The sequence below is a fragment of the Cordyceps militaris genome (assembly GCF_000225605.1).
Source record: "Cordyceps militaris CM01 unplaced genomic scaffold CCM_S00004, whole genome shotgun sequence".
In the NCBI taxonomy this organism is placed as follows: Eukaryota; Fungi; Ascomycota; class Sordariomycetes; order Hypocreales; family Cordycipitaceae; genus Cordyceps; species Cordyceps militaris.
This window is the reverse complement of record NW_006271972.1, coordinates 3,386,089-3,413,315: the sequence shown is the minus strand read 5'-3', so window position 1 is coordinate 3,413,315 and position 27,227 is coordinate 3,386,089. Positions and strand designations below refer to the sequence as shown.

Genomic DNA, 27,227 nt, shown 5'->3' with positions numbered 1-27,227 from the left:
GGATTTCCTGTTTATAATGTCCGGTGTCTAAATAGACTTGCCTAGCCCGATCTATGGCTTGTTGATTCCACCAGTGTTATTCGAGCATGGACCCATTTGTTCGGCCGCTCTACCGGACCAGCCGGCGAATCGTGGATACCCGGGCTATCTGGTAGCGCGTCCTCACCAATGCCATCTTGACGTAACGTTGGTCACCTCTATCGTTTCTGGACGGACATGGGAATTGTCGGGACCAACGAGGTTGAATGTCCCAGACCAATCTCATAAAAGACAGCCTGCCCTCCTCGCAAGCTTCTCCCGACCCTGGTGTTCTTCAGTCGCTATTCACCACGCACTAATTCAGCAACCTGCAACTTCTTCCTCCATCGCTACAAAAATGGGCTTTACACTGCCCTCTACAGACGGTCGCGTTGTCACCGTTCTCGGTGGCGGCGTCTTGGGTCGCCGCATCGCGTGCGCCTGGGCCGCGTCGGGGTTTGACGTTGTTATTCGGGATCCCAGCTCGGAGCAGCGCATGGCCGCCGTGCACTACTGCGAGACGAGCTTCGGCCAGTACTCGGACTGTGCGAAGCGCGGCTCCGCCACCGCCGCCGAGGACCTCAAGGCGTCCGTCTCCAACGCCTGGCTCGTCATCGAGGCGGTCCCTGAGAAACTGCCGCTCAAGATCTCCACCTTTGCCGATTTGGAAAAGCTCGCGCCGCCCGACGCTATCCTCTGCAGCAACTCCTCGTCCTACAAGAGCCGCGAAATGATTGACGGCCTGCAGGCGGCCACGAAGCAGCGCATCCTCAACATGCACTACTACATGCCGCCCGGCAACCGTGTCGTGGAGCTCATGACCGATGGCGAGACGGATGAGGCCATCTTTCCGTTCCTCGTCGAGAAGCTCCGAGCGGTCGGGATGCACCCCTACGTCGCCCGCAAGGAATCCACCGGCCTCATCTTCAACCGCCTGTGGGCGGCCATTAAGCGCGAGGTCCTCACCATTCTCGCCGAAGACGTGTCGACGCCCGAGGAGATTGACAAGCTTTGGCTCGAGGTCTGGGGCGGCAACAAGAGCGGTCCCGTCGGCATGATGGATGCCGTCGGCCTCGACACGGTGTCATTTATCGAGCAGCACTACATTGACGAGCGCGGCCTGCCTAACACGCCGGTCGACTTCCTGAAGAAGTACATTGACGACGGCCGCCTGGGCACCAAGTCGGCCAAGGGCGGCTTGCTGCCGCCCGGCGGTGCGGCTCTGAGCGTGGACAATGCGGCCAGCAACTACGACGACCTGCACCTGCCGCTTCTCTACTTTCTCGACATTGGACTTGCTGCCGACCCGCACGAGGCCTTAAACGCCGGCCGTGTCCTGGTTGGTGCCGCGGATGAGCGCCCGCTGAAAGAGCTGGTGGGCAAACAGAACACGCCTGACGGCATTGATGTCGCTCTGTCTGTTGGCAAGCTCTTTTGGACGAGTATGGGCATCCCGAGCAAGAATGATGGTGCAATCTGGAGCTCCAACCTCGACGGTAGCGATGCCAAGGTTGTGATTCCACCCGGATCTGTGCACACCCCGAAGCAGCTCGTCATTGACCAGGTCAGCTCGAAACTGTACTTTTGTGACCGCGAGGGCCTGCGCGTGCATCGCTGCAACTTTGACGGCTCCAGTCTGGAGACGATTGTCGAGACGGGTGATTTCCACAACAAGGAGCACAAGGAGGATCAGACACGCTGGTGCGTCGGCGTCATTGTGTCCCCTGCGACGGGCAAATTCTACTGGACCCAGAAGGGATCCTCCAAAGGCAACAAGGGGCGCATTTTCCGCGCCAACATTGACTTTCCAAAAGGAGAGACGGCAAAGAACCGCACTGATATCGAGACGCTGCTCCAGGGGTTGCCCGAACCCATCGACCTAGACGTGGACGAGGAAGGCGGCCATCTCTACTGGACCGACCGCGGCGAGCTGCCTCTCGGGAACAGCATCAACCGGGTGAAGCTGGATGGCATCACGCCTGTGCGGGATGCAAAACTGACAAGCATGCCCGGGAAGAATTATGAGCTACTGGTCAGGAACTTGCACGAGGCCATTGGCATCAAGCTGGACCTCAGAAACCGCCACCTGTACACGACTGATTTGGGAGGCGCTGTGTATAGGTTCAACATGGACGGCACGGGCAGGAAGAGATTGTACGAGGGCGCTGGGGCCTTTGCAGGAATTGCATTGACATATGTATAGAGCTGCCGCTTTTCGCGAGAGACATTAGAAACCGAGACGGTAATAGACATATCAAGTGAAGGTGACTCTGATTGATGATGCGAGAAGCAAGTCCCGAGATTATAAATTGTGAAATAGCAACTGCAGCGTCTGCTTTCTCCCCTTTCCCCCCTATGCTTCTGATCGTATCCTATCGCACGCTTCGTGGCGCTTGCCCCCCATCAGAACAGGTCCGCCATTTCGTTGGCAAGTCGTTTCAAGCGGCGCTGTTGGCGCTTCTCATCCGCCATGCCGTGAAGTCGTTCTGCGAGCTCGCGCCTATCCTTGGCGGGCATCACGTCGGGGTCATAGCACGACACCGCCATCCAGGTGCCGCCGCCCGGGTGCTCGGCGCCGTCTACCGCTTCCACAAAACGGTCGAGGGCGCCGCGGCTCGGCAGGCAGACCCATCCGTACCGGTGCCTGGTCTGCTTGGCGACGCCGACCGCGACCGGCTCCCACTCCGCAAACCTGTCCAGCAGAGCTTCCGCAACGAGCACATCCCCGGTTGATCGCTTCAGCCTCGCAGTATACGGGTACAGCTCGGGCGGCTTCGGCCGGCAGCGGATCCACAGCTGGCGGTCTTCCGGGGCGTTGGCGGGCAGCCCGCGGCGCTTCCGCGCGAGGATGCTGGCATTGCGCGCCGACGTCGCAATATGGAGCGGTTCGTCGCTCTCCCGGACAAAAAGGTGCTGCAGTATCGCCGCCGCGCGGACCGTGTCCGTCGCCGCGTTGTGTCGGCCGCAGAGACTGTGCAGATCCGCTGCGTTCTGGCGCCCGAAACCACAGGCTCTCAACGTCTCGCTCAAGCCGGGCTTGTGTATATCGCTGGAAAGACGCGCCAACTCTTGTATATCCAGCCAGGACGTAAAGTAGTCTGTGAGGCGGGTGTGTGTTGTCGAGAGGAGTCGCAATTCAAAGTGCAGGTCAAAGCCGGCGAACACGACCTGCTCGCTGCCAGAGGCTGTTGCCTTTTTCTCGTTGTGATGCCGGTGCCTGTACGAATCCACAAGGCTGATGATGAAATCTTGGGCATCGATACTGCAGATGTGATGTTCTTTACCAAACCTATGCCCCTCGCGTCTTGCACTTCTGTTCATATCCGAAAATACAATTCTGTGAGTTTCAATCTGAGAGGATTCCGAAAACTCGCTGAGTGTCGTCGGCAAGGTATTCGTCGGCAAGTTCTGAAGGGATCCAGGCACGCGTAGCATAGAAATGCCGATTTCTGCAGCCTTGTAATTATCCTCCGCCCATGGTTCAGCGTCAAACACGACAAATGTTGTATTTTGGGCGGCAACTGCTGCAAGTTCCTCGCGGTTGTGGATGCAGGCGTCGTAAAGGTGGCGCCAGTGCCGAATGCTGAACCCCCTTGGCCGCTCGCGATGCGTCATTCTCGGATGACGAGGTCAACAACAGAGTGCCTTGTTTTCGAACATTGGGATGAGAACCAGGGTGACAGGTCGATGGGTTTAAGTAGTATCGAGTTTAGAATAGGGTCTTCGTAGCTTAATGAGAGTTTACACCCAGGCCAGAATATACTTTTCATGGTCCAAGGAGTTTTCAATGCAAGTCAGAATAGGCTTTTGGTAGGTAGTGCAAGAAGATGTTCAATAATTGCATTTGAGGCGATGAGAGGAAGGCAGGTACAATGAGACGTAGCCTTGCCCTGCCACTTGTGTTCCTGGCAACGACATTGGCCTTGTACAAGTCTACATTACATGGTGGCAGACAAACTGCGCCACAACACTTGGTCGCCGACAAAGTGAAACAGTTCTTATATATCCGTGCATTAGTAGGCAGCAATCAAAGTCCAGTTTTCCCTTGGTCCTCCATTTCCTCCGTCGACATGAGCGCCAACACCATTGCCATACATGTACATTTACATCAAACGCCCCATCTCTTACAGTCTGCTACAGGCACTCAATAGCACGCAACAAAACCTCAATACCCTTTTCATCAACACCGCCCCTGTCACCAAGCAGGCTGCCGACATCGCTGAGGATGCCGAGCGGAATGTAGCATCCCGTCTTTGCCTTGTCCAGGGAGTCCTTGAGCCTGCTCGTGTGCTCCCACTCCTTGGCCGCCACCTCGGCGCGCTCAATGACGGTGTTGGAGATGCCGCACATGGCCGCGCAGTGCATGCCGAAGCTGCCTTCTGCGACGCCATCCTCTAGTTTGTACAAAAAGGTGATGCGGCGCTCCGCATCATCGACGTGGATCTGCATGCGCCGGGCTCGAATCTCGGGGTGGTTCTCAAACTCGGTGGCCAGCGAGTGGTAATGCGTGGCGAAGAAGCCGACACAGCCAATGTGCGTCGCTACATGGTGCAAGACGGCTTGAGCGACTGCTACACCATCATACGAACTTGTGCCGCGGCCCAGCTCGTCGAGGATGACGAGAGAGCGGGGAGTCGCCTCGGCGAGAATCTTCTTGGTCTCTGACAGTTCGACAAAGAAAGTCGACTGCGCAGCAAAAATGTTGTCGTTGGCACCGAGGCGGGACATGATCCTGTCCACGGGTGTGAGCTTTGCAGACACGGCTGGTACGTAGCAGCCAATTTGCGCCATGATAACGGCAATGCAAGACTGTTTCGAGTTAGAATAAAATATGCATTGCACTCTTGGCAAAAATACTCACCATTCTTAGAACCGTTGATTTGCCTGCAGCGTTGGCACCGGTGAGCAGATTAATGTTGGCTTGTTCGCCGCCGAGCTTGATGTCGTTGGGAATAAAGTCGCCAGTCGTGTTCAGCATACATGGATGGCGCAGCTCCTCAAACTCGACGAGGCTTCGGTCTTGATCTACAAATTGCGGACGGCAGCTTGGCTCGCCCAAGCACGATGATGCCTTGGCCAGACTAACCAAGCAGTCCAGCTGGGCAATGGCCTGAATAGCTGAAAGCCAGAGCTCGTAGTCGACGTCAAACTTTTTGCAGAAGCGCGCTGCAACCTCGCGCACCAACTGCGAGTGAGTCTCCTCCGCTTCTTGCAGCTCACGGACGAGACTCGTCAGCTCGGTAAAATACCATCGCTTGACGTCTTTGGTAGCAGACATCTGTCGCCAGCTGGAGGGTACTTTGATCGCCTTTGGCGCCTCGATTTGGAAGATTTCTTTACCCACGTCGGTGAACTTGAGCGCCTTGCACTTGAGCTCCCCCTTCTTCTCTGTTAGCAGTTCTTGAAGCTGGCTTTTGATGTTTTCCATTCGCTCCAAACTGGCATCAAAATCTTCCTCAATACCACGCTCCGGGATGAGAATCTTTTCATCCTTGGCCTTTCGTCTATCAAAAGCGTTTCTCCAGTAGGCCAGGGGCTCCTCAAGGCTGGGCATGGATGCAATAAGACGATCAAGCAAGCCATTACCACCTTTGAAAGAGGAGACCAGAGTCATTGTGTACTCAATCTGCTCAAACCCATCCAGAACACGAACAAAGTCTTCTGGTTTGCAAGCGCAGGCATGGATTCGCGAAATAAGACGCTCCAGATCGGGCATCTTGACGAGCTGGGAGGCAAATTGCTCACGAACAGACGGATCATTGTTGAGCATGTCCACTGCATCTAAGCGCTCATTGATTCTATCAATGTTTTGAAGCGGGTGGGCAACCCATTGTCGGAAAAGGCGTTTGCCGAAGGGCGTGATGCACTTGTTAAGAAGCTGGAACAGGGTGCCGTCGCTGCCGCCATTAACCGAGTTGGAGAAGATTTCGAGGTTGATCAAAGTCTGGCCGTCGAGGACGAGGGTGCCATTCTTCTGAATGGGATTGTACATGGAAAAGTTGCTCTGGGAAAGTAAGGGTCGCTCCACCTTCAGAAAGCGCAAATACCACACCAGGGCGCCAACTGCTGACATGAGGACATCATTGTCTCTTTGTTTCTCCAGAGCTTCTGGCCACCCTCCATCGCTGTCGGCTTCCGTTGAGAAGTAGTTCGCAGCAGTCAACTCGCGTCTGCAGGTGTCGGCATCCCAGAATTCCACGCCGTGCTTCAGGTGCGTCCAGATTGTGGTAGGGCTGGTATTGTTCTTCAGAACTCTGTTGGCCTTGGTCGACAGATGAGATTTCTCGAGTAGCATCTCTCGTGGGCCGATTTGCGCAATGAAGGTCTCAAACTTAGTCAAGTCAACATCATCGACGAACTCAGTCAGGAAGAAGCGACCAGTAGCTGTATCGACAAAGGCGATGCCAAATACAGGGAGGCCGTCCACAACAGACTCTTTAATAGCAACACAGTGGGCAGCCATGTCGTCTTGGAGCATGCTTCCGTCAACCAATGTCCCGGCGGTGAGGACACAAGCAAGTTGACGAGAAATAATCTTGTCGGCCTTCTTCCCAGTCTTGTCCTGTCTTTCACGCATTTCCTTGCCGAGATTTGTTTCCATCTGGTCCACTCGGGCAACTTTGTATTGCTTGGCAATGAATTGGTTAACCCAGTGGTCAAGAACACTCTCTGGAACTCCGACCATGCGCATGTTGACGCGATCAGTCATTTTGAAATCGAATTCTTGGTGGCCGATGGTAGCATCGTTTTCATATAGCTCGTAGAATTTTCCCTTTTTGAAGAAGACTATCGTGTCCCAGAGATTTTGCTTAATCTCCCAATACTGCTTCTCGAAAGGGGAGAAGTTATTCCAAGCGAGAGGAGGGATAAAGATAGTTCGTGGATCATAGTCTGGGTCCCCTGGTTCGCGCTTCTCCTTGTCTCTGATCTTAGAAAGCCAGGAGTAGCGTTCGTCGGGTTCCTTTGTGTGAGCCTTTTCTTTCCGCTTCGGGTCTTTTGCAGCACGCTCAGCTGGAGTAGTGACAGGTCTTTTCTCTTCTGATTCAGGGTCAAAGCTCCATTGCTTAGCACTAGTAGGTGGCGGGATATCCGTCATAACATCGTCGTCATTCAGGTCGCTCAGCTCATCCTTGGTTGCGGGTGGTGAAATGTTCGATCGTTTCCTGGCCGTTGTCGGTTGCGATGGCCGCTTTCTCTTCTTGGGTCTTGGAGTAGCGCCGTCCGAATCGTCCTCGACAACAAAGTCGTCAATATCGTCTGCAAGAATGGTTTAGCGAGTGGTCATGTGTGCAGGCAGGTCTTATGATCTACCTTCATCGTCTTGCACGTCAGCATCACCATCATCTCCGTAGTTGTCCTCGTCGTCTACAACCAGTCGCGCCCTAGTGCGACGGCGGTTAACAGTCGACACAGGTTCGTCGTCTTCGGAGGATTCCGCGTAGCTGACGGCTTTTCGCGACTACAACGGTCGGTTAGGCAAAGTTCAAAGGCAAAAGCTATTCTATTGCGCGGCATGCTTGGTTATCACGTACCTTCCGCGCGGGGCTGCTGCCAGCTGGGTCTTTGATGGCTGGTCGCGGCTTGGGCTTTGCCTGCCTAGCCATGATTGGAGAACTGGGGGCATTCTCGTGGCGAGAAACAGTGTCGAGGTTCTCCTGCGAGCTGCTGGGTTCTGGCGCGTCGCTCGAAGGCACAGGGGTTTGGAGTTTCTGCGCAGGCTTCGCCTTTGGTAAGAAGTTGGCCTTTGTCTCCTTTAGACAAGAACTGGGATCAGAGGAGACCTGTTTGCGTGCCGCTGGGGAGGGGGTCGCAGCCGGCGAAGACTTTTGAAAAAACGACATGATTGACTTTTGCTTGGCAGAGGAAGAAACTGATACCGCAGCCTTTGCCGGCTGTCGCGCCGGAGTGCGCGCAGCACTGGTGTTGTCGCCGGCCATGGTGCATGAAGCTGCAGGCGAGCGCGTTTGCGATAGGTACGCGGAGCTGGCGAGTGCAGCAGATGTTTCGTTCTGGAGTATTTCACAGAGATCAAGAGAAGAGAGAAACCAATTGATAGATGAGAGTATCAGGGAGTATGGAGTGAATGGCTCAGGAGCTGATGGATGGGCGAGCACCCTCCACTTTAAGCTGGCGCGTTGTAGAGTCGCGTCTGGCCAGGGTCTCGCGTAAAGTGAGGCCATGGGTTGTGGGGCAACATCCTAAACCCTGCATCATGGCAATGGCAACTCATTAGGTGCCTCTCAGGTCTGGCTGGATTATTTCCATCTCTAAGGATCTTTGAGCCAAGAATGCATCTATTAATGTGGAAGTCGAGTTTTCCAGCGTTGTGGGAGGAAAACCGTGGTGCTACGGTTGTCGCACAGTCAATCAATCCCTGCCGTTGGGAAACGGGGTAGTAGAATGCACAACGCGAAAGCGGTAGTTGCGTGGAAAAAAATGCAATGGTATTGTGGGAAGGTGAGCATCAGCACTATTTGCGGAAAACCCAACGAAAGACCCGAGCGAAAAGCAACACAAACATGAAAAGAAGATATCTCAGCCCCGTGCTGTGACCAGCCCGCAGCCGTCCTCGTGCACCTCTGACAATCTTGGACGCTCGTGGAAAGCTAATGGCATCATACGCGCGAATGGCCTTCTCTAGTGAAGGACCCTTGGCAAGCTGCTCTGCGAGATCCCATGCATCACTGAGACCAAGATTGGCGCCGTACCCCGCGAAAGGGCTGAGGGCGTGATTGCTATCGCCGATGAAGACAACCGGCATCGCACTGATATCCGAGTGCTGAAATGGAAGCTTGTCGTAGGCGTTGATACACATCACAGTATCTGGATCCGTGTGTGAAAGAATTGTCTTGAATGGCTCGGCAATATTGGAGCCGAGATCTGAAGCCCGCTCGATGACGCGCTTCGGATGGCCCATATCGCCCGTCTCTGTACACACCTTTTCCTCGATATGGCCAACAGCCCATTGAACGTCCTTTTCTCCCACGGGAGAAACGAAAAACGAGGTGCCTGTACCAGATAGTACGAAGCCCCAGTTTCTACCAATCTCCTCTGGCAGTGACCCGGAAAGTCGTGATATGCCGGTGCGCAGGACGGCACCTGTGTATTCCAACCCGTCGTCCGGTCTTAGATGGTTACGGATCTTGCTATTGGCGCCGTCCGCAACGATGACGAGATCGCATTCCATAATCCTAGGTTCGCTTTCATCCCCTCGGACTACTCCTACTGCTAGACGACCGTTTGGTAGCTTGGATACGGACACGCACCGAGTATTCCAACGAACAGCGTCTTCAGAATTCAGCTGAGCAGCGTCAAGTAGTACTCGACGAATGACCTTTCGGGAAATCCGTACACTTGCTGTAGGTATTCCGTCTACCGGCCTTCGCCGGGCTCCTGCGAGCACTTTCCAAGCGGGTGTCCAGAGCTTGAAAGCACCATCGCCACCCACACCGGCAATGGCGTTGCGCAATACCTCTGCGAGAAGTCCGGATTTGTTGAGGGCGACGAGCCCTCCCGAGTCGTCGCTCCCAGACAAAGATAGGCTGTACCCGCCGCGTCGTTCATGTGTGCTCTTGGGGTCGCGATCAAAGACAGTAAGCTTCGGAAACGGAACGTCGTGGTCCCAGACCGCACGGAGACTGGCAACAAAGGCAGAGCCGGAAAGACCGGCACCAATGACAAATATCGACTTTCCGGAGAGGAAGTGGGAGGGAGTGTCGGCAGGCATGGTGTTCTTCTCCATGATTTTCAACTCAACGGATATAAGGAGTGTGTCAGAAGCAAGAAAGATCTCAAGCCAGTCAAACAAAGTTGAAGACCTCTCTCCATGACCTGCCACCTGGATGAGCAGCTGACGACTATGTTCGTACAACAATACGGATTTCGCGGTGGGCCTTTTTTGTATCATTACGTTACACGCTCGCTGCTTCATCGGCTGGCAAGATTCGCCCCTTCCTTCTCTCTTTTCCGCTGCGGGGACGTCTAGACCGACTCCCGGGATACCGCCTGTCACACTCGACGCCAGCCTGGTTTTTGCATCGCTTTCGTACTTATGGATCTAATAGACCAAGCGCGGAAATGCGGGCCAGTTCCGATGAATATTGAAGCAGTTTTGACTGCGGTAGTAAACCGAGATGCCGGCAAATAGGAACTCGCCAATGTGAAGTTGCAATCGAATACGTACTTGTCGAGAATGATTTGAAACAGTAGGTTAGTAATTTGTAGGTACGTACACTCTGAAAACGGGTTGGCAAATGAGATGCGGCGCATACTCTAATCTATTGTTGCGCCCTTCTGTCCTAATGAGGAAATTCGTGTACTAGACCCGCGTCGTCGACCGAAACGTCTCTTGGATCTGAACGCTGGAGGTAACTTTAGCTAGCTTTCAGGGATGTCTGCGAATAGCATGACTCGGGTCTGAATCAATGTTTCTGAGATACTCGAAGCTTGCATGAGGCTGAAAGTTCTATGCATGGCACGGAAAGTGTCTTCTTGCAGCCGCCCTGTTTCGGGTAACCCTTCTTAGAAGCACCTGGTGTGGCATCGACTATTCGCACCCTGACCCCGCATTCGCACAGTGCAGGATTGCCCCGCCAAACCTTTTTTCGCATGCATCGTCGCATCAAACCAAACCATGCAAACAATATCGAGATAAAGGTGCCGAGTGCCTAGGATATTTCACAACAATGTCCGGCGAACTAGTTGCAGCACCGGTTCTGTCAACGCCCGAAGAACGCCTATTCGAAGTCGCTGCCAAGCTCGAAGCAACCTCGTCCCTGAGCGACGAAGACGTCCGCGCAATCTACGATGTCGAGCGAACCGTCACGGAGCTGCTGGCCGGCGACTGGACAAAGGTTGCGCTACAGTTTCCGGACCATATGCTGGTCGATGCACCAAAAGTCGCAGAAATCCTGAGTCGAGATCTAGCGGCACGCCGCGACGACAAGAAGACCATCAAGATATCCATCCTCGCCGACACGAGCTATAGCGCCTGCTGCGTCGACGAGGTCGCGGCAGAGCATGCCGACGCCGAAGTGGCGGTACACTACGGCCGAACGTGTCTGAGTCCGACGAGCCGACTTCCCGTGATATACGTATACACCACCCATAAGCTAGACCACGACGCCGTGCTGCAGGAGTTTCGCAAAGAATTCAGCGACACGAGCAGCAAGGTAGTAGTCATGGCCGACCTGACGTACCAAAGTCATGTGGAGTCGGTGGTGAAACTTTTGACAGAAAATGGCTACTCGGATATTATTGCCACCGAGGCCATCAGAGACCCGGCCGGCGTGCTCCCGAACAGACGGATCGTGGACAAGGAACTGGACGCCGAACAACTAAAAGAGTATGCCTTATTCCATATAGCAGATCCACCGCAGTCGCTTCTTCTCGCACTCAGCTCTCGATTCACCTCGCTCCATATCCTCTCGATATCGTCGCCCTCGAACCTCAGTATTGAAAATCCCACGATGCAAACCGCCGGCCTTCTGCGCCGCCGATTCGCTAAAATCCTGGCGCTGGCGTCAGCCGGCGTCATCGGCATCTTGGTCAATACCCTGTCCGTGTCTAATTTCCTGCCGTCCATTGATCTGCTGCGCGCCAAAATCGACAAGGCGGGCAAGAAGAGCTACACGATTGTCGTGGGCAAGCTAAACCCAGCCAAGCTGGCCAATTTTGCCGAGATTGAGGGCTGGGTCGTGGTGGGCTGCTGGGAAAGCGGCCTGATTGAAGACGACGCCAGCTACTGGCGACCAGTCGTCACCCCGTTTGAAATGGAAGTGGCCCTGATGGACGTGCAAGATCGAATCTGGGGAGACGAGTGGTGGGGGGGAATCGAGAAGCTCAAGGTGCACGATGCAGAGACGGAGACAAACGGCAACCATGCGGCGCAAAACGGCACAGACCACGATGCGGGCGCGGACGAGGAACTCGACGAGGATGAATCGCTGCCGCCGGTGTATGACCTCCGCACCGGACGACTCGTGAGCCACAGCCAACCAATGCGCTTGGCGATTCGCTCGGCAGCGGCGGCCCATGGCGGGGGCGAGGAAGCCGGCGAGGCCAAGACGCCTGGAACCGGTGCTCTCATTTCGAGAGCGGCGGGCGAGATGGCGAGCATCAACGGCGTCGCCAGCCCGGGAGCAGAGTACCTGCGCACGCAGAGGACGTGGCAAGGGCTGGGCACTGACTTCGAGGAAGAGGCCAGTACGTTGGTGGAGGAGGGCAGAAGTGGCATTGCGAGGGGCTACACGGTGGGCGAGGAGCCGCAAAATCTGCATTAGCATGGAGCGGCGCACTGATTTCCGGGCTGGACATCATTTCCGATTTATATATATATACGCATACAAATACTTTTCATCTACTACTACTGGCTAACGCGCGGACTTTGTATAAATCCTCGTCGAATGCGGTGTAGACGAGGCGCTCGGAGCGGTGCGGGTTCATGGTTGGGGAGGCGGACGCGCGTGGCAAAAGAAAATGTTGGGAGGGAGAAGAATGGAAATCAGGAGGTGGTGTGTTTGGTATTTTGATGAAGAACAGCTGTCAACTGGTTCATGACCAATAGTCATCGTCGCAAATAGTCCGAGACCTTGGACGGGGACATGGCGAGTTTACACCAAGCACAAGCACTCGTACAGTCCGCTCTAGAGAGGTGAATGCTTTCGAAAGTGATGAATTAGATTTATGAATAATTCCTGCTCTTCCAAGTCTTGAAATCTTCCCTATATATTGGAGCCTTAACACTTGAACTTCTATATCCAGAAACAGACTGGAATATATGTATATATATGTGCAGCATACAGTATGAATTGGCAACTCAACTACAATCTGAAATACATCGTAGCTTTCTGATATGCAACCAGCGAATGCCGGCCGACGTATCAGAGCTTGGCTTGCGTCCGGTCTTCACGGACGACGGCAACCGACTCAATTGCCGATCTGTCGCGAAGCCTCCTGCGCAAAATCTTTCCCGCCGCGCTCTTTGGAATTGTATTCACCACCTCGACTTCGACAATCCATTTGTGCCTGGCCTTGTTCGATCTGACAAACTCCAGCAGTGCCTTGCCCGCTTCTTCCGCCGACGGGGCCGTGTCCTGCAGCACCACGTATGCTTTGGGCCTCTCGCCCGCGCGGTCGTCGGCGATGCCACAGACGGCTGTATCCTTAACCAGGGGATGACCCAGGAGCAAGTCCTCGAGCTCGGCCGGTGCGACGCTGACGCCCTTGACCTTGATCATGTCCTTGATGCGGTCCGTGATGGACACGAAGCCCTCGGCGTCCATCATGCCAATGTCGCCCGTGTGCAGGTACCCGTCGGCGTCAAACGTCTCGGCCGTCGCGGTCGGGTTATCCAGATAGCCCATGGTGACCTGCGGACCGCGCACCCACAGCTCGCCCGGCGTGTCGACGCCGCACTCCCGGCCCGTCTCCGGGTCCACGAGGCGCAGCTCCGTCGAGCCCACCAGCTGCCCGACCTTGAACGCGTACTTGTAGTCGTAGTTGGCCGGGACATGCGACGTGACGACCGAGCACGACTCCGTCATGCCGTACGCCTGCTTGAACCCGGTGCCCGGAAACATCTTCTCCAGCGCCGTCAGGATCTCCTGCGACAGCGGCGCGGCGCCCGACGAGAAGCGGCGCACGTGCGAGAGATCGTACTTGCCCACCAGCTCGGGCTCGCGCACGACGCGGATGACAATGGGCGGCACGAACAGCACCTCGACAATCTTGTACTCGGCAATGGTGCGCAGCGCAAGCTCCAGCGAGAACTTGGGCAGCACAAAGACGTTGGCGCGCAGCAGAATCGGCAGGTGGAACTGGTGGATCAGCCCGGTGATGTGGTAAAACGGCAGCGCGGCGAGGAACTTGTCGTGGTCGGGCAGCGTGATGGGCTGCATCTGGAGGCACTGCGCTATGACGTTGGCGTGCGAGATCATGACCGCTTTGGGGAGGCCCGTGGTGCCGCTGCTGAAGCCGTAGTACGCGCACACGTCGCGGTTGGTCGTGCCCGGCGGGAGCGTCCACGCCGGCACTTCTCCGGCCCTGCTGCCCTGGACGATGAGCTCGTCGACGCCGCGCACCGCGTCCCCGCGGCGGCCGTCAATCAGGAAGATGTTGTCCGCGGGCAGCGCGCACGCGGCGGCGGCCGCCAGCGCCGTCGCCAGCACCTCGGGCCCGACAAAGAGGAAGCGGGCGCGGCTGAGCCGCAGGGTGTGCGCCAGCTCGGCGGCGGTGTAGTCGGGCGAGGCGCCGCAGGCGATGCCGCCGGCGCGCACGGCGGCCAGCGCGGCGACGGGAAAGTAGATGGAGTTTTTGCTGAAGATGAGCGCGACGTCGCCGGCGCGCAGCCCGTGCGAGCGGACTAGCGCTGAGGACAGGTGCGTCGCGTACGTCTCGACCTGCGCAAAGGTCAGGTGCCGCTGCGTCGTCACATCAGTGAAGCCGGGCGGGGACGCCGCCGAGGTGGTGCTCGGGTCGGCCCGGCCGGATGCGAAGAGCCAGTGCCAGACGGTCTGGTCCCGGGGATCTATCGTGGGAGAATAGGTAGAGTTGGTCAGCGGATCGTGAGATGGGTGGATGGAGGAAGGTATACGCACATGAGATGGCGGCTTGCCCAGACTTGAATACCATGATGGCGGGTATGGCGATGTAGGATCAACGAGGTACGGCCGCAATGCGGGGAAGTTCGCCGCCTAATTATAGTAGCACGGCACGATGACGGAGCCCCCACGCCGCGATGAAGTGGTTGTTGACTAATAAATATTGTTGCTGTCAACATGATGAATGTATCATAATGAAGAATAAAAGGTAATGGAGCGTTGCTTTGTGTTTGCAGCCTGAAGGGCGTGCCAGTTCAATGAAAATGGGATCAGGCTGTGAACTCCCGAAAGATGGACCGGTCATGATTGATCTACCCTATTTATTGTATTTATTGAAGCCACATTTTTAATCCCTGTAGTTTTACATACCAAAAATGGTAGTATAGAGCTGAGCAAAAGTCCTGATTACTCTGTATCACTGCTTGTTTCCACAAGTACATACGTAGCTTGAACATGAACCCCTTCTCCATTGGCTCGAAGAAGGACAAGTCTCAATTCAGAGAATAACGATAATACCTGCGAGAGAAGAAGCGCCATGAATGACCCTCCAAGTTTTAAAAGGGCGCCATCCTCAACGATTTCCACGATGCTTCTCCCCGTTTTGTCCAATTGCGCTTGTTACAGCCCAGGTTTGTTGTACAATCGGGCGACTTTTTACTGAAGATGCACAAGCTCAGTGTTCTGATAAAAACAAGGCAATTTCTTTTAGTTTATTTTTAAAAGATAGGATCCAACGATCAGTACCAAAATGGCATCTCAGTGCATTGCCCGCTGACAGTCGGCCGAGCTTAAACTTCTGGGCATACTATGACACGCCGCAGCGAAGAACTCCATACAACGACTGTGAGCTTCCATTTCCTCCCGGGTGAACTGAAACATCGCGCTCGAATGGCTCGTCGGATGGAATCTAGGGCTAGTTCGGGCAGAAATCTGGTTCAGAGCTGGGCAGTTTGCGGATGGCAGGGTGCAACAACTTACGCACTAAGATTTGTCGGGATTGCGTGAGGAACTTGCTGTAGATTATGTGTGCATCTCTGAGCCAACGTTTACTTACAATCTGAATTTATTGAAAAGTGGTCAGTGTCAAAGTTGTAAAGTTGGGGCAGCGCAGAACACTTACACACTAGAGAAGACCACATTGTCAATCCACGTCTCGGTAAGTATGTCTCTCGAACTTGACGTACCGCTTGCTAAAAAAGAGTTAGACATAAAATAATGGAGCGACCTTTTTGTCATGAATATTACTTACATTCTGCAATTCGCCACTAATTCAGTCACTAGAACAAGGTATTGTGTGGGCGGAAATCTCATGCTTACGGGCTGCGCAAGTCAGTATATAAAAGGCCGGCCACCAAGCCGAAAACGCGGTCTGATTTAATTCACATACTCTCTATGGCAATGCATTAGTGATTTGTTCTTGGTGTAAGACCGTTCACTTACTCTCTGTATGCGGTATTCAGTGCATGTTTACTGAAGGATGCCGCTCAATACTCACGCACTATGATGGTCAGTTGAGCGATCAGGCAAGTTGAAACAGTCTGCTCACAATCTTTGATTGTCTGCTTTTAGTACAACACCATATTGATTCATGACATTGTAGACTCACAGGCTGTAGAGGGTCTTTAGTAGTGAACGTCTCGTTGGCGTTCCGACTTGACTTACAAACTAAGGTTGACTCAGCCATGTCTCCACGCTGCCAGGTATACCTATGTACATACGTCCTAGAGTAGAGACGCATTAGAGAAGTCTCGCCTTGGAAACATTTTGTCTTACTTCCTGTTGTCTCCCGTAAATGTTGTGGTCAGCTGAGAAACATGACTAGAGCACGGAGGACATACGCCCTGGAGGAAAGAAAAGTTAGCGCTGAAGTAGTGAGAGCGTTGTCGACAGCACTTACACACTAATAATTCCATTAGACACTGTAGTGAGTTCATTAAGAGGCCGACATACGTTCTACATTTTATCAATTTTATCAGCTCAGTTGACCAGGATAATAGCTTGAAACTTACCGTCTAGATGCAGATTAGTGGCAAACGAGAATGACTGCTGTTCCAGACAAATACTCACGCACTGGTCTGCGATTAGCCTAGCCGCCCGCACTGGAGTTGGCCTGTAGCATCAACTTACGCACTGCATTCAGACAGATTAGTCATTTGCTAGAGATAAAATAACCAAAATCGGACCACTTACTCGCTATAATAGGTTGTTAGAAATAGTCATCACCCTGCGCTGCAAAAGTGTTGCACCTACAGTCTGTTCGAGCGGTTAGCACAGGTTACGGGGATGCGGAGATCGTTACTTACACCCTGTCATGGAAGTATTAAGGAGACGTTTCTTCGTGCGCCGTTGTCTTGCACGTACGGCCTAGTACTACATTAGCAGGCAATATACCAGACGTTATCATTCCACTGACAGGCTGAAAATGTTAGAGTATAGTAGAAACGGATATGCTGTAGACTGACGCAGTTTCCCTAGTGTGCCAATGTGCGTCAGTGAGAGTCATTATTCCGACATCTTGGTACTATGCCACTCACATTCTGTAGATCTTTAGTCACTTGATATTCAAATACTCCAATTTGGAAGTCATACGCCCTTGAAAAAGTCAGATTGCGATGCGACCATGTAGTTCTCGGACCGCTACTTACACACTACAAAGCCAGTCATTAGCGGTGGCCACTGCATCACTTGGACACACATCAATTCACTTTTCCTCGGGCCTGCGAGTGAGTATTCCAGTCAGCATTGGATAAAATAGTAGCGCCAAGCGTTTGATGTCAGATGTACCTCTAACTCGGCCGTCTCGGCGGGAAAGGCCATGGCGATACCAGCCAAGAGAGTGACCAGGACGTAGAAGCTCTTCATTTTGCTACAGGTTAGTGTTTTCGTTCTGAGATGTGTTGAGAATAATTCAAGTAGTTTTCTAAATGAAGCGGCCGGAGCATGAGGTGACGGAACAAGCTCTCGATATATAGCATCTGAGAAAAGTGCCGCCAGACGCATCTCCTTCCTAATCCATCGTGGCCATATGCCGGTGCAAGTGCTTCGGCTTATGGTGGCTGCCGCACCGCTCCTCAGCTCTCGCAAACGACTCGCATCGAGACTAACGTAGGGTGCATTGCAGGCTAGAATGCAAAGCAGATGGATGGTTGCCAATGAGCATCACTAAATCCATCAGCTACGTGTGACGAGCCGGCCTCACGCGACCTGAGTCGCCGACGGCCCGATGAGTGATTGGCCGGCTGCCGTATCAGAATGTATTGATTATTTTCTGTACTCGGCACTACCAATGACAGTGATCCCATTTATGCAATGACTGCTAAAGATGGGAATTGGGAAACCCCGCCAGCATTTATGGCTTCATGCAGCTGTCGTTTCACCATTCAGCTTGAGGTGGGATACAGTACATAGTTAACTACCCTAGAATCTTTTATTAGTACGGCCACCTATTGCAGCATCTTAGATCCGGAATGGGAGATGGCCAGCGGGTTATCGCGTGTGGTGTTTGCTAGTTCCTTTTCATCTAATTTGTACCTCGGTCTGTCTTGTTTCTCGATCATCCTGGTTATTGCATGGTATCTTTTATTTAGTCAGCGCTTGCCTCACCCAGAACAGCGAGCCTATTAATACCGGAGCTAGATTTCGCCACAGTCTTGGTCGCGACTGCCCATTTCTTCCCCAACTCAATTGGCTCCCTTCGCAATAGAAAACTGCATACGAAATTTCAAGGCTGATACACACACAGACGACTGACTGATTCGAGTCGTCAATCATTTCTTGGAGGCGACTATTTTTCGTCAGGCTCCTCAGCAGCAGACTTCAGCCCTACTTGGGGCTGCAGGGTCCCCGAAGTGATCGACAAGCGTCGCCTCCATTGTTAAAACATTGTTACTATATTAACCAAGCACAGCCGACATGCCAGTTTCGTCACACCTCAGCTACGAGATTCTACGTATCAGAACGCGGCTGTATTCGTATACAGTGATCATGCGCTGCGGAAGCTTGTTCACTCGCACCTCGTTTTCAACTGCGCTGCATGCATAAGGAAACTTGGAAACCTACCCAGTAGTCTTGAAAGCTGGAATGTCCGAGCGCTGCATCTCCACTTACTGCTAGACTCTGGGTTAAGCTAAAACAGCTTCACGATCCCTCTGGTTGGCCAATCATGAAACAAGCAATCATATCATGTGCGACATGGTCTTGGACATAGCTGGAATGCCCTTGCCTGATCTAGGATTAAAAGGAAGGCCTCTGCCCGATGTTGGATAAAGATGTTGTTGCGGCGCTTCTCTCAACGCGTCTCTCAGATCGCCAAGCCAACGCCTTTCAGCCCTGCGCCTGCCACACCAACTCGGAGCTAGCGTATAGACAGTGAGTGAACGAGGGCATAGTCGTAATTGTGGGTGCAGGGACCCAGGAAACTGGGACAATACGAGCACTTTCGATCTATAAAAGGAAATTCTCCGGTGAGGCGAATGGTGGCAGTGGGCCGTCAGAACAGTCGCCTTGGCATGACGTCGCCAGGCCAGTATTTCTGAACGTCGCTCCTCCTTCAAAGCGGCCGAAGCCCATCGTGTATAAAGGAAGGCACGTCTATGATGGTGAAAACGCCCAAGAACCTTGATCACACCGGTATATCCTATCATGAAGTACTCAATTGCGATATTCCTAGCGGCGCTGGCCAACGCTTGCCCAATACCGAGAGATTGGACCCTGCAACAGTGGGATGCCATTGTTGTCGGCGCAGGTCCCGCAGGCATCATCGTTGCCGACAGACTCAGCGAGGCGGGCCTAACGACATTGCTTCTTGAGCAAGGCGGCGCATCCTACGGCATCACGGGCGGCACTGAGCGTCCGTCCTGGCTCAATGGCACAGACCTGAGTCGCGTTGACGTGCCCGGATTGTGTAAGCCGCTCATTGTCTTTTGCGAAAGAGTTGTTGCTGACTTTTGACGGGTGCCAGACTCTACCATTTTCGGCAGCGCAGACTCAAGCTTGATTTGCAAGCCCGATGCCGTCCGGGCATACCAGGCCTGCACCGTGGGCGGAAACAGCGCCATCAATGCCGGCCTGTACTTTCAGCCGCCGGCGTCGGACTGGGACGACTACCACCCGGACGGCTGGCACAGCGCCGACGTGCAAGGCGCGACCGAGCGGCTCCTGCAGCGGCAGCCGGCCGTCACAGACTATTCCTCGGACAAGAGGTCCTATGTGGAAGACATCCAGGACGCGGCCAGGGGCTGGCTGGTGGACGGTGCCGGATACGCCGACGTTTCGTTCGCGGACGAGCCGGACAGGAAGGACAAGGTGTATGGCCGGCCCGTCTTCAACTACATTGATGGCCAGAGGGGAGGGCCGGTGCGGACGTATCTCCAGAGCGCGCTTTCGCGCCCGAATTTCCATCTTGCTACTGCGGTCAGGGTCAAGCAGGTCAACCATCAAGGCGGAAAAGCGTCTGGCGTTGACGTGGAACTAGACGGCACGACAAAGTCTGTTGGCCTGAAGCCGGGCGGCCGCGTTATCCTTAGCGCTGGCGCACTCCAGTCGCCTCAGATCCTCATGCATTCGGGAATTGGCCCCCAAGAGACTCTGCAGAAACTATCCGACAGCTCCTTTGGCGCCTACACGGCATCCTCGTCCTGGGTTGTACAGCCTTGGGTAGGGGAGGGTCTCTTTGACAACCCCAACACCTTTATCCAGCTATCTTCCCCGGTCATGCAGTCATACAACTACAAGTACGAGGACCCCGACACAGAGGACAAGGACCTCTACCTGAACGCGAGAAGCGGACACTACACCTTTGCATCGCAGGCGGCCACGTTCTGGACGTACGTGCCGCACGAGGACGGCACCCGCTCCGGCGTGCAGGGCACCATAAGCTCCACGGGCTACGCCGCGTACATGGACAACCACACCGTCACGCTCAATGTGTACGGTACCTCGGGCCTGCTCTCCGCCGGCCGCGTCGAGCTCTCCGATGACGGCCGGTTCGTGGCCGGCGCGAGCGCCGACACGTACTACTCGCACCCGCGCGACGCCCACGCCATTGCCACGTTTGTGCATGATATTTTTCAGTCCCTGCCGGCGTCGACGCCTGACGCGCCGGCCGCCACGGGCCTGACGCCGCGCAACATTGCGCGCGACGCCACCGTTGAGGACATTGAGCAGTACCTGACGACGCCCTCGGCGTATGCGCGCGGACAGGTTAACCACTGGTCCAGCTCCTGCCGCATCGGAAAGTGCGTGGATGCCGACACAAAGGTCGTGGGGACGGAGAATATTCATGTCGTGGACGCCTCGGTCCTGTCGCCGATGACGGTCAATCCGCAGTTTGCGGTCATGGTCGCGGGTGAGAAGGGCGCGGAGAGAATCCTGGCCTTGGCGAAAAAGGAATCGACGAGATGAGTTGGAGGGGCCAAGCCTATCATGTATGGATTAGGAGGAGATGGAAGCTGTACCAGGCGAGTCTGGTGTACTGTGTAATTGGGGCGATGAAGAGGCCGCCGTGTATGTATGTATATGCCGTCATGATTACCACCGACTGTTTTAATAAATATTACTTAATACTCTTATCAACTCAAATATCCCTTTTTTAAATGTCTAAACAAAGCTAATGACGCCGACCGATATCTAGCAGAGGACAGCAGCGGGGAACGGAATATGTCACTCAGACAAGCAAGTATTGCGCGTACTATTTTCTGTTTGTTGCGTGCGGTTCCTCCCGAATAGATTGATGCAAGACCTTCCGTTTATGCATGCTTCAATTTTCCATCCACCCAGTATGTCACATTCTTGTCCCCCTGCACTCGATTCCCGCCCAATCCTTGCCCTCAACCACACGTGTAGCTGGGCCACAGGCAGCTCAGACCCGATACACAGGGCACCGCGTTTCCGCAGTACGCGCCCTTCTTTCCGTACGGCGTGCAGTAGGCCGACGTGCTGCAGGCGAGGCCCGCCTGGCACGGCACGGCGTTGCCGCAGTACTGGCCGGCCGAGCCGAACGCGGTGCAGATGGAGTTGGTGTAGGCGCAGGCCGAATTCGCGCAGCAGGTCTGTCCGTTGCGGCACGACTGGCCGACGGCCGTGCAGCGCTTCTCCAGGCTTTGCAGGTCCTGCACCGGACTGGCGAGCACAAGCTCGAGGACCAAGACGGCCGAGAGGAGTTTGGCGAGCATGCTGTGAGGAGAGAGGTTGGTGGTGTAGAGATTTGTGGGAGTTTTGTTTTGAAGGATGGGAAATGCTGGTCGCAAGTTGCAGTCTGGTGCTCGAGGACCACGATATATATGCCCGAGTAGTTGATGCCAGAACGGCGTGGCCAACCCGCCCCGGGGGATTCAGCTGGCGGAGTCGAATTCTCGATTGGGCTGGTTCGCGGGAGGCTGAACGCGCTAGACAGCGGCAACTGCTTTTTCCACTTTGCCAATTTGTATAATAGTGACAGTTGCCCGCCCCCCAAAGGGCGGAGGTGAGAGAGTGATCTATCGACTTGGAGTGCCGTGCGAACCGCCCGCCCAGTGCGCCACCCGGTGCATGGCCGCCTTACTTGTTATGCGGGTTGTGCTTGGCTGCTGGCGAATATAAGTGGCACTGCGAGTATTATGCAACGCCCGGTTTAAGCGTGTAGTAGCGGAATCTAGACTGATCCCGCATGGACACGACGCAGCGTGGCTGCAGGCGCGTGGCGCATCTATGGCCTCATCCCGTGCCGGCCCGGCATCGTCGGCCTCGCCTCACCGACGTTCCGGACAACGTTGTGGGCGACTTCGGAAGTTGGCCAGTCACGAGGCGAGCTCAACAGTGTCAAAACGGGACAAAAATAGTTACTTGGATAAATGTGATTATGTTTTCAGTTTCCGGCTGTAAATGAATGCTCCGCTAGCAGCGACCGAGTCCAGAATCCTACTATGCCGATGAGTCCCTTTTGCTCACAATTCCACAGCACCCTAGAAAGCAACTAAAAACTTCAGCCCCGTCTTCCGCACCCGTTCCACCAAGATAAACGTCGTTCCCACCAGGCAGAGAACACCGGCAAAGATCTTCATGCCGGGGTAGCCCGCGGCGCTGTCAATCAGCGCGCCGCTGACGGGATTCGTCGTGAGGCCGCCAATCGAGGCCACAAAAAACACAATACCGGTGCGAAACCCAATCTCCGGCAGCGGCGAGATTTGCGCCACGACGGGCGTGACGAGCGAAATGTACGCGCCCGACGAGAAGCCAAACAGGGCGGCAAAGGCGACGAGCGCGGGCCGGCTGCTGGACGCGAGCCAGAGCGCGAGGATCCAGACGCCCGAGAGGTAGCAGCAGCCGACGAGGATGTTGAAGCGGCCGATCCGGTCGCCCGCGAAGCCGGCAAAGAGGCGGCCAAAGAGGGACGCGCCGTTGAGGATGGGCAGCAGGTACTGCACGAGGTTCGGGTCCATGCCCGCGCTGGCCGCCTGCACCGGCAGGTAGTTGAGCGGCACGAAGACGCCGTACGTGAGGAAGAGGAAGCCGGCGGCGACGAGCAGGTAGTCGACCTCGCGAAAGGGCTGCGCGAGCTGCGCGCCAGTGACCTTTTTGGGGACCGGCGGCTGGAAGCAGCGCACCGTCACGTTGGGAATGGTCAGCAGCGCGAGGTTGACAAAGGCGCAGGTCCGCATCGCCCACCCGAAGCCCACGAGCCGGATCAGGTGCGTCACCATGATCGGCCACACCACGCCGCCGACCGACGCGCCCGTCGAGAGGATGCCAAACGCGGCGCCGCGCTTCTTGTGGAAGTACCCGGCGACGCAGCTCAGAGCTGCTGTGAGGTTAGTAGACTTGTCCAAGCAAGGTGTCGAAGCAAGCGAGGAGGGGGGGGGGGGGGGGGGGCAACATACGCGGTTGGAACACGGCAGAGACGCCGATGCCGGAGCAGACGCCCTGCGCGAGGAGGATCTGCCAGTACTTGGTGCTGATGCTCGCCATCATGATGCCAAAGACGTGCATCAGCGTGCCAACCAAGAGCAGGCCTCGCGGCCCATACCGGTCAAAGAGCGTGCCGACAACAGGCCCCTACCGGTCGCCCAGGTCAGCAACCTACACGTTTTTTTTTGGGCAGGGTAACATTTCGCCTTACCAGTCCGAGGATGAAGAAGATTTGCAGCGAGGGGATCCACGAGACGGTGCTCGCGTTCTGCCCGCGCAGAAGCTCCTTCTGGTAGTACTGCTGGAAGACGCCGATGCTGTTGAGCCAGCCGAAGCTGCAAAACGCGGTGCACCACCCGCCGAGGACGACAAGCCACGCCGTCGTGCCGCCGTCTGGCGGCGCCGGCGGTGACGGGCTCGCCGCCGCTGCCTTTTCAGAGTCGGACAGCTCTTGCTGGGAGCTCACGCGCGCACTGGTGGTGGTGTTGTTGTTGTCCAAAGGCAAGGCCGAAGCCTCGGTTCCGACAACCTTTTCCGCGTGCGACATTGTTCGGGACAGAATTACGTTTGCAGTTGAAGAAGGGAAAGAAAGAGAGGCAGGAACGGAAAATTTGCGAATACCAGAGAGGAGCCAGCAATGGAAATGTTATAAGCGGAAGCCCCACGGACCTGTTCGTGGTTGGCAACCTCGTCCGGGGCCCGCAAGGACTTATTACTCGGTCGGTCTGATTCCCAATGCTCCGTACGACGCTGATATAGGACCCCCACAAACACGGGTTCAAGTATTTTTTTCTTTTTATTATTGTTTTACCTCCCCTGTTGTTGACATGTGCTTTCTCTCGGCGATGGGGGTTTCCTTGGCAGGGTTGGCAAATCTTCACGAGACCAGATTCCCGAAGCGGGCAAGACGGGTGGCGTCGGAGCAAGGCCGTTCGGCGTTCCGCGTGGCTTGCGGCATTCGTCGCATCGCCCCTCGCTACTATAGTGCGGAGGGGGGTGTGCGGACGCCGGCACCGTTTCCCTCAAAGGGGATAGTCTATCCGTCACGGCGCCCCGTTTGGTTCATCGCCCTGGTTTGGGTGGTGTTGGTGGCTGATCCGAGGCCAGTTGTCGCACGAAAATGCCGTCTCATGTCATGTCATACCCGAGTCTGTCAAGAAAACCGGGAAAAAAGACGCTGTGGACGGGGTTCGCGCGCCGGCTCCGGCTTGGTGGCTGTCATCGGGATCGCGGACCGGGGCTTACTACAAGCTGAATCAGAGCCTTTCCTTCACCCTCGGTGGCTAGAAACTCGATGGAGGCCAAGACGGGAGCGCGGTGACGGAGATGGTTTTGCGCGACATACTTGGTGGGTGCCTATCTGCCTATAACATGGGTTAATCTAAGTTAAGCAGGTAGATTGGGTGAAGCACTCAATATGGAGTCATAATATCCCTAGTTAATTATTGAAGAATTCATTCCGATGGAGTCCAACTCTAATCCACTACATGTGGCACGAGCTATGGAGTAGCCGCCTCCACCATCAATCTATCATACACCCCCACGACAACTACCGAGCTCGCCAAAGTCGGCTCATGGCTACTTACAACAAGGTGTTTCAAGCGGTTCTTGTGGTTCGTTTGGCTAGCCTCGGGGACTGTGCGAGCTGGTGTCGCGTGCAGCGTGGCGTCGTTGACGGTGGGGGGTGTAGTTTGTAGAGACTCGAGCATTCATGTCACCATCGCGTCGTACACTGGTGGGGGTGTAGTTTGTAGGGACTCGATAGAGTATTTAGTTGAACGAGATTGTCTCAGTCCACCTGTTTCCTATACCGTCTTCACCATATACATCTTTCATCATGGCTGGTATAGTACGTCAAAAGATTGACGAAGCTGCGCTGCAAGGTTTCTTGCGAGAAAACGTGCCAGAGATTGCTACTCCAATTGAACTGAAGCAAGTATGAATCACTTTGGCGTCGCCTTTACCCAAGTCCCTCCAACTGACCAGACCTACCCCAAAGTTCAAACATGGCCAGTCAAACCCGACATACCTAATCACCGCAGCCGACGGCCAGCGATATGTCCTGCGCAAGCGCCCGCCCGGGACGCAAATATCCCAGCACGCGCACCGCATCGACCGCGAATACCAGGTTCTCGCCGCGCTCGCCGGCACCGACGTGCCCGTCCCCAAGCCCTACGTCCTGTGCGCGGACGCGTCCATCATCGGCACGCCCTTTTACATCATGGAGTTTCTCGACGGCCGCATCTTTGCCGACGTCGGCGTCCCCGGCGTCACCCCCGAGGAGCGGACGGCCATCTGGGAGGAGGCGGCCAGGACGCTGGCCAGGCTGCACGCCATTGACCCCCGTCAAGTCGGACTCGAGCGCTTCGGCAAGCCTGGCGGGTTCTACCAGCGCCAGATTCGCTCGTTTGACGCCATCTGCGCGAGCCAGTCCAAAGTGGTCAACCCAGAGACCCAGCAGCCGCTCGGATCGCTGCCGCACTACGCAGAGTGCGTGCAGTTCTTCCAGAATGGGAGCGTCCAGCCGCGCGATCGGTCCTGCATCGTGCACGGCGACTACCGAATCGACAACCTTGTATTCCACAAGACGGAACCGCGTGTGATTGGCGTTTTAGAGTACGTAAACCTGAATTCTTACTGGCAGACACGGGCGCACACCGACTAACACGCGACGCCGTCTTAGCTGGGAGACGTCGACCATTGGCCACCCGCTGTCCGACATTTGCAGCCTCTTTACCTTTTTCTACATGGCCCGACACGCGGGCGCGTCACCGTACGACCTCTCAAGCCTGCTGCCCGGCCGCACCCCGGGCATGCCGCAGCCGGAGCAGATTGTCGCCTGGTACGCGCGCTACGGCCGCTACGACCCGACGCCCGACGTCGACTTTGGCATCGCGTTTGGCGCCTGGAAGACGGCGATCCTGGCGCAGGGCATAGAGGCCCGCATGGTCACGGGCCAGGCGGGCAGCGAGCAGGTCGCTGCGTACGCGGCGATCAAGAACCCAATGGCCGACTTGGCCTGGCAGCTTACACGGTACTGCGACAGCCCGCGGCAGCAGTCTGCAAGACTGTAGGTGCCGCTATATAGTTTGTGAATTTAGCGGGGAATATGACCCTTTTTTCCTTTGCATCTCCAATAAAATACTCCTGTTCAGTTACGAGGTTTACCAGCACACATGCTGTATTATTAGCACGAGAGTGGCGCTGAAGAAGAACCGCAACGCCAACTGCTGACTGTGGGCAGCATTAAGAGTAACCACTTGAACGATAAACTCATGCTATGCGACGAAATGATGACGTAAATTACAGCTTGCTGCGCTGCCCAAGATAGACGCCCCCAAGTTGGAGCATCTCCGTTGCTTCCTTGACCATATTTTGCACAATCACTCCCGCCGGCTGAATATCCGTAATCGCGCCGGCCACCTCCCCCATCAACACCGGAATATCCACCGGCCTACCCTCCTCGTTGTCCTGGTCCATCGGCACCACGCCCTGAGCGCACAACCGCTCAATCTCGTCCGGCCGGGCGTGCCACACGCGAATATAGTCATTGGCACGCATCCGCAGCGGCCGGCCCGTGAGCACGAGCGTGCGCTCCGTGCCGCCAAACCCACAGTCCAGAATCGCCTGCTTCGCCGCCTCCGACGCATGCGCCTCCTCCGACGCCACGAAGCGGGTGCACACCCACGCGCCGGCCGCGCCCTGCATGAGCGCCGCGGCCAGCGC

The 27,227-nt window shown here is 55.4% G+C and overlaps 9 protein-coding genes across 9 annotated transcripts; 4 read left to right on the top strand and 5 right to left on the bottom strand.

Moving 5' to 3' along the window:
• Positions 1-376: 376 nt before the first annotated feature.
• CCM_06096 (3-hydroxyacyl-CoA dehydrogenase, NAD binding domain, putative) lies at positions 377-2,751 on the top strand (the record flags this gene model as incomplete). Its single annotated transcript, XM_006671237.1, has 2 exons — positions 377-2,172; positions 2,313-2,751. 2 exons carry the CDS (start codon positions 377-379, stop codon positions 2,749-2,751), a joined length of 2,235 nt encoding a protein of 744 aa, XP_006671300.1.
• Positions 2,752-4,152: 1,401 nt separating this feature from the next.
• CCM_06095 (DNA mismatch repair protein msh6) lies at positions 4,153-7,955 on the bottom strand (the record flags this gene model as incomplete). Its single annotated transcript, XM_006671236.1, has 4 exons — positions 4,153-4,827; positions 4,880-7,275; positions 7,330-7,477; positions 7,551-7,955. 4 exons carry the CDS (start codon positions 7,953-7,955, stop codon positions 4,153-4,155), a joined length of 3,624 nt encoding a protein of 1,207 aa, XP_006671299.1.
• Positions 7,956-8,488: 533 nt separating this feature from the next.
• CCM_06094 (monooxygenase, putative) lies at positions 8,489-9,745 on the bottom strand (the record flags this gene model as incomplete). Its single annotated transcript, XM_006671235.1, has 1 exon — positions 8,489-9,745. The coding sequence occupies one exon, from the start codon at positions 9,743-9,745 to the stop codon at positions 8,489-8,491; it is 1,257 nt and encodes a 418-aa protein (XP_006671298.1).
• Positions 9,746-10,703: 958 nt separating this feature from the next.
• Positions 10,704-12,299, top strand: CCM_06093 (diphthamide biosynthesis protein 2; the record flags this gene model as incomplete). Its single annotated transcript, XM_006671234.1, has 1 exon — positions 10,704-12,299. The coding sequence occupies one exon, from the start codon at positions 10,704-10,706 to the stop codon at positions 12,297-12,299; it is 1,596 nt and encodes a 531-aa protein (XP_006671297.1).
• A 600-nt stretch (positions 12,300-12,899) lies between these two features.
• CCM_06092 (4-coumarate-CoA ligase 2) lies at positions 12,900-17,480 on the bottom strand (the record flags this gene model as incomplete). Its single annotated transcript, XM_006671233.1, has 5 exons — positions 12,900-14,545; positions 16,281-16,339; positions 17,032-17,075; positions 17,324-17,335; positions 17,403-17,480. The coding sequence occupies 5 exons, from the start codon at positions 17,478-17,480 to the stop codon at positions 12,900-12,902; spliced, it is 1,839 nt and encodes a 612-aa protein (XP_006671296.1).
• Positions 17,481-19,259: 1,779 nt separating this feature from the next.
• On the top strand, positions 19,260-21,020 carry CCM_06091 (cellobiose dehydrogenase; the record flags this gene model as incomplete). The annotated part of the gene is made up of 2 exons (XM_006671232.1): positions 19,260-19,521; positions 19,579-21,020. The coding sequence occupies 2 exons, from the start codon at positions 19,260-19,262 to the stop codon at positions 21,018-21,020; spliced, it is 1,704 nt and encodes a 567-aa protein (XP_006671295.1).
• Positions 21,021-21,445: 425 nt separating this feature from the next.
• On the bottom strand, positions 21,446-21,790 carry CCM_06090 (uncharacterized protein; the record flags this gene model as incomplete). Its single annotated transcript, XM_006671231.1, has 1 exon — positions 21,446-21,790. One exon carries the CDS (start codon positions 21,788-21,790, stop codon positions 21,446-21,448), a length of 345 nt encoding a protein of 114 aa, XP_006671294.1.
• A 768-nt stretch (positions 21,791-22,558) lies between these two features.
• CCM_06089 (MFS transporter, putative) lies at positions 22,559-24,048 on the bottom strand (the record flags this gene model as incomplete). The annotated part of the gene is made up of 3 exons (XM_006671230.1): positions 22,559-23,394; positions 23,474-23,648; positions 23,713-24,048. 3 exons carry the CDS (start codon positions 24,046-24,048, stop codon positions 22,559-22,561), a joined length of 1,347 nt encoding a protein of 448 aa, XP_006671293.1.
• Positions 24,049-25,338: 1,290 nt separating this feature from the next.
• Positions 25,339-26,575, top strand: CCM_06088 (Phosphotransferase enzyme family domain protein; the record flags this gene model as incomplete). The annotated part of the gene is made up of 3 exons (XM_006671229.1): positions 25,339-25,437; positions 25,516-26,117; positions 26,146-26,575. The coding sequence occupies 3 exons, from the start codon at positions 25,339-25,341 to the stop codon at positions 26,573-26,575; spliced, it is 1,131 nt and encodes a 376-aa protein (XP_006671292.1).
• Between the last annotated feature and the right edge of the window lie 652 nt (positions 26,576-27,227).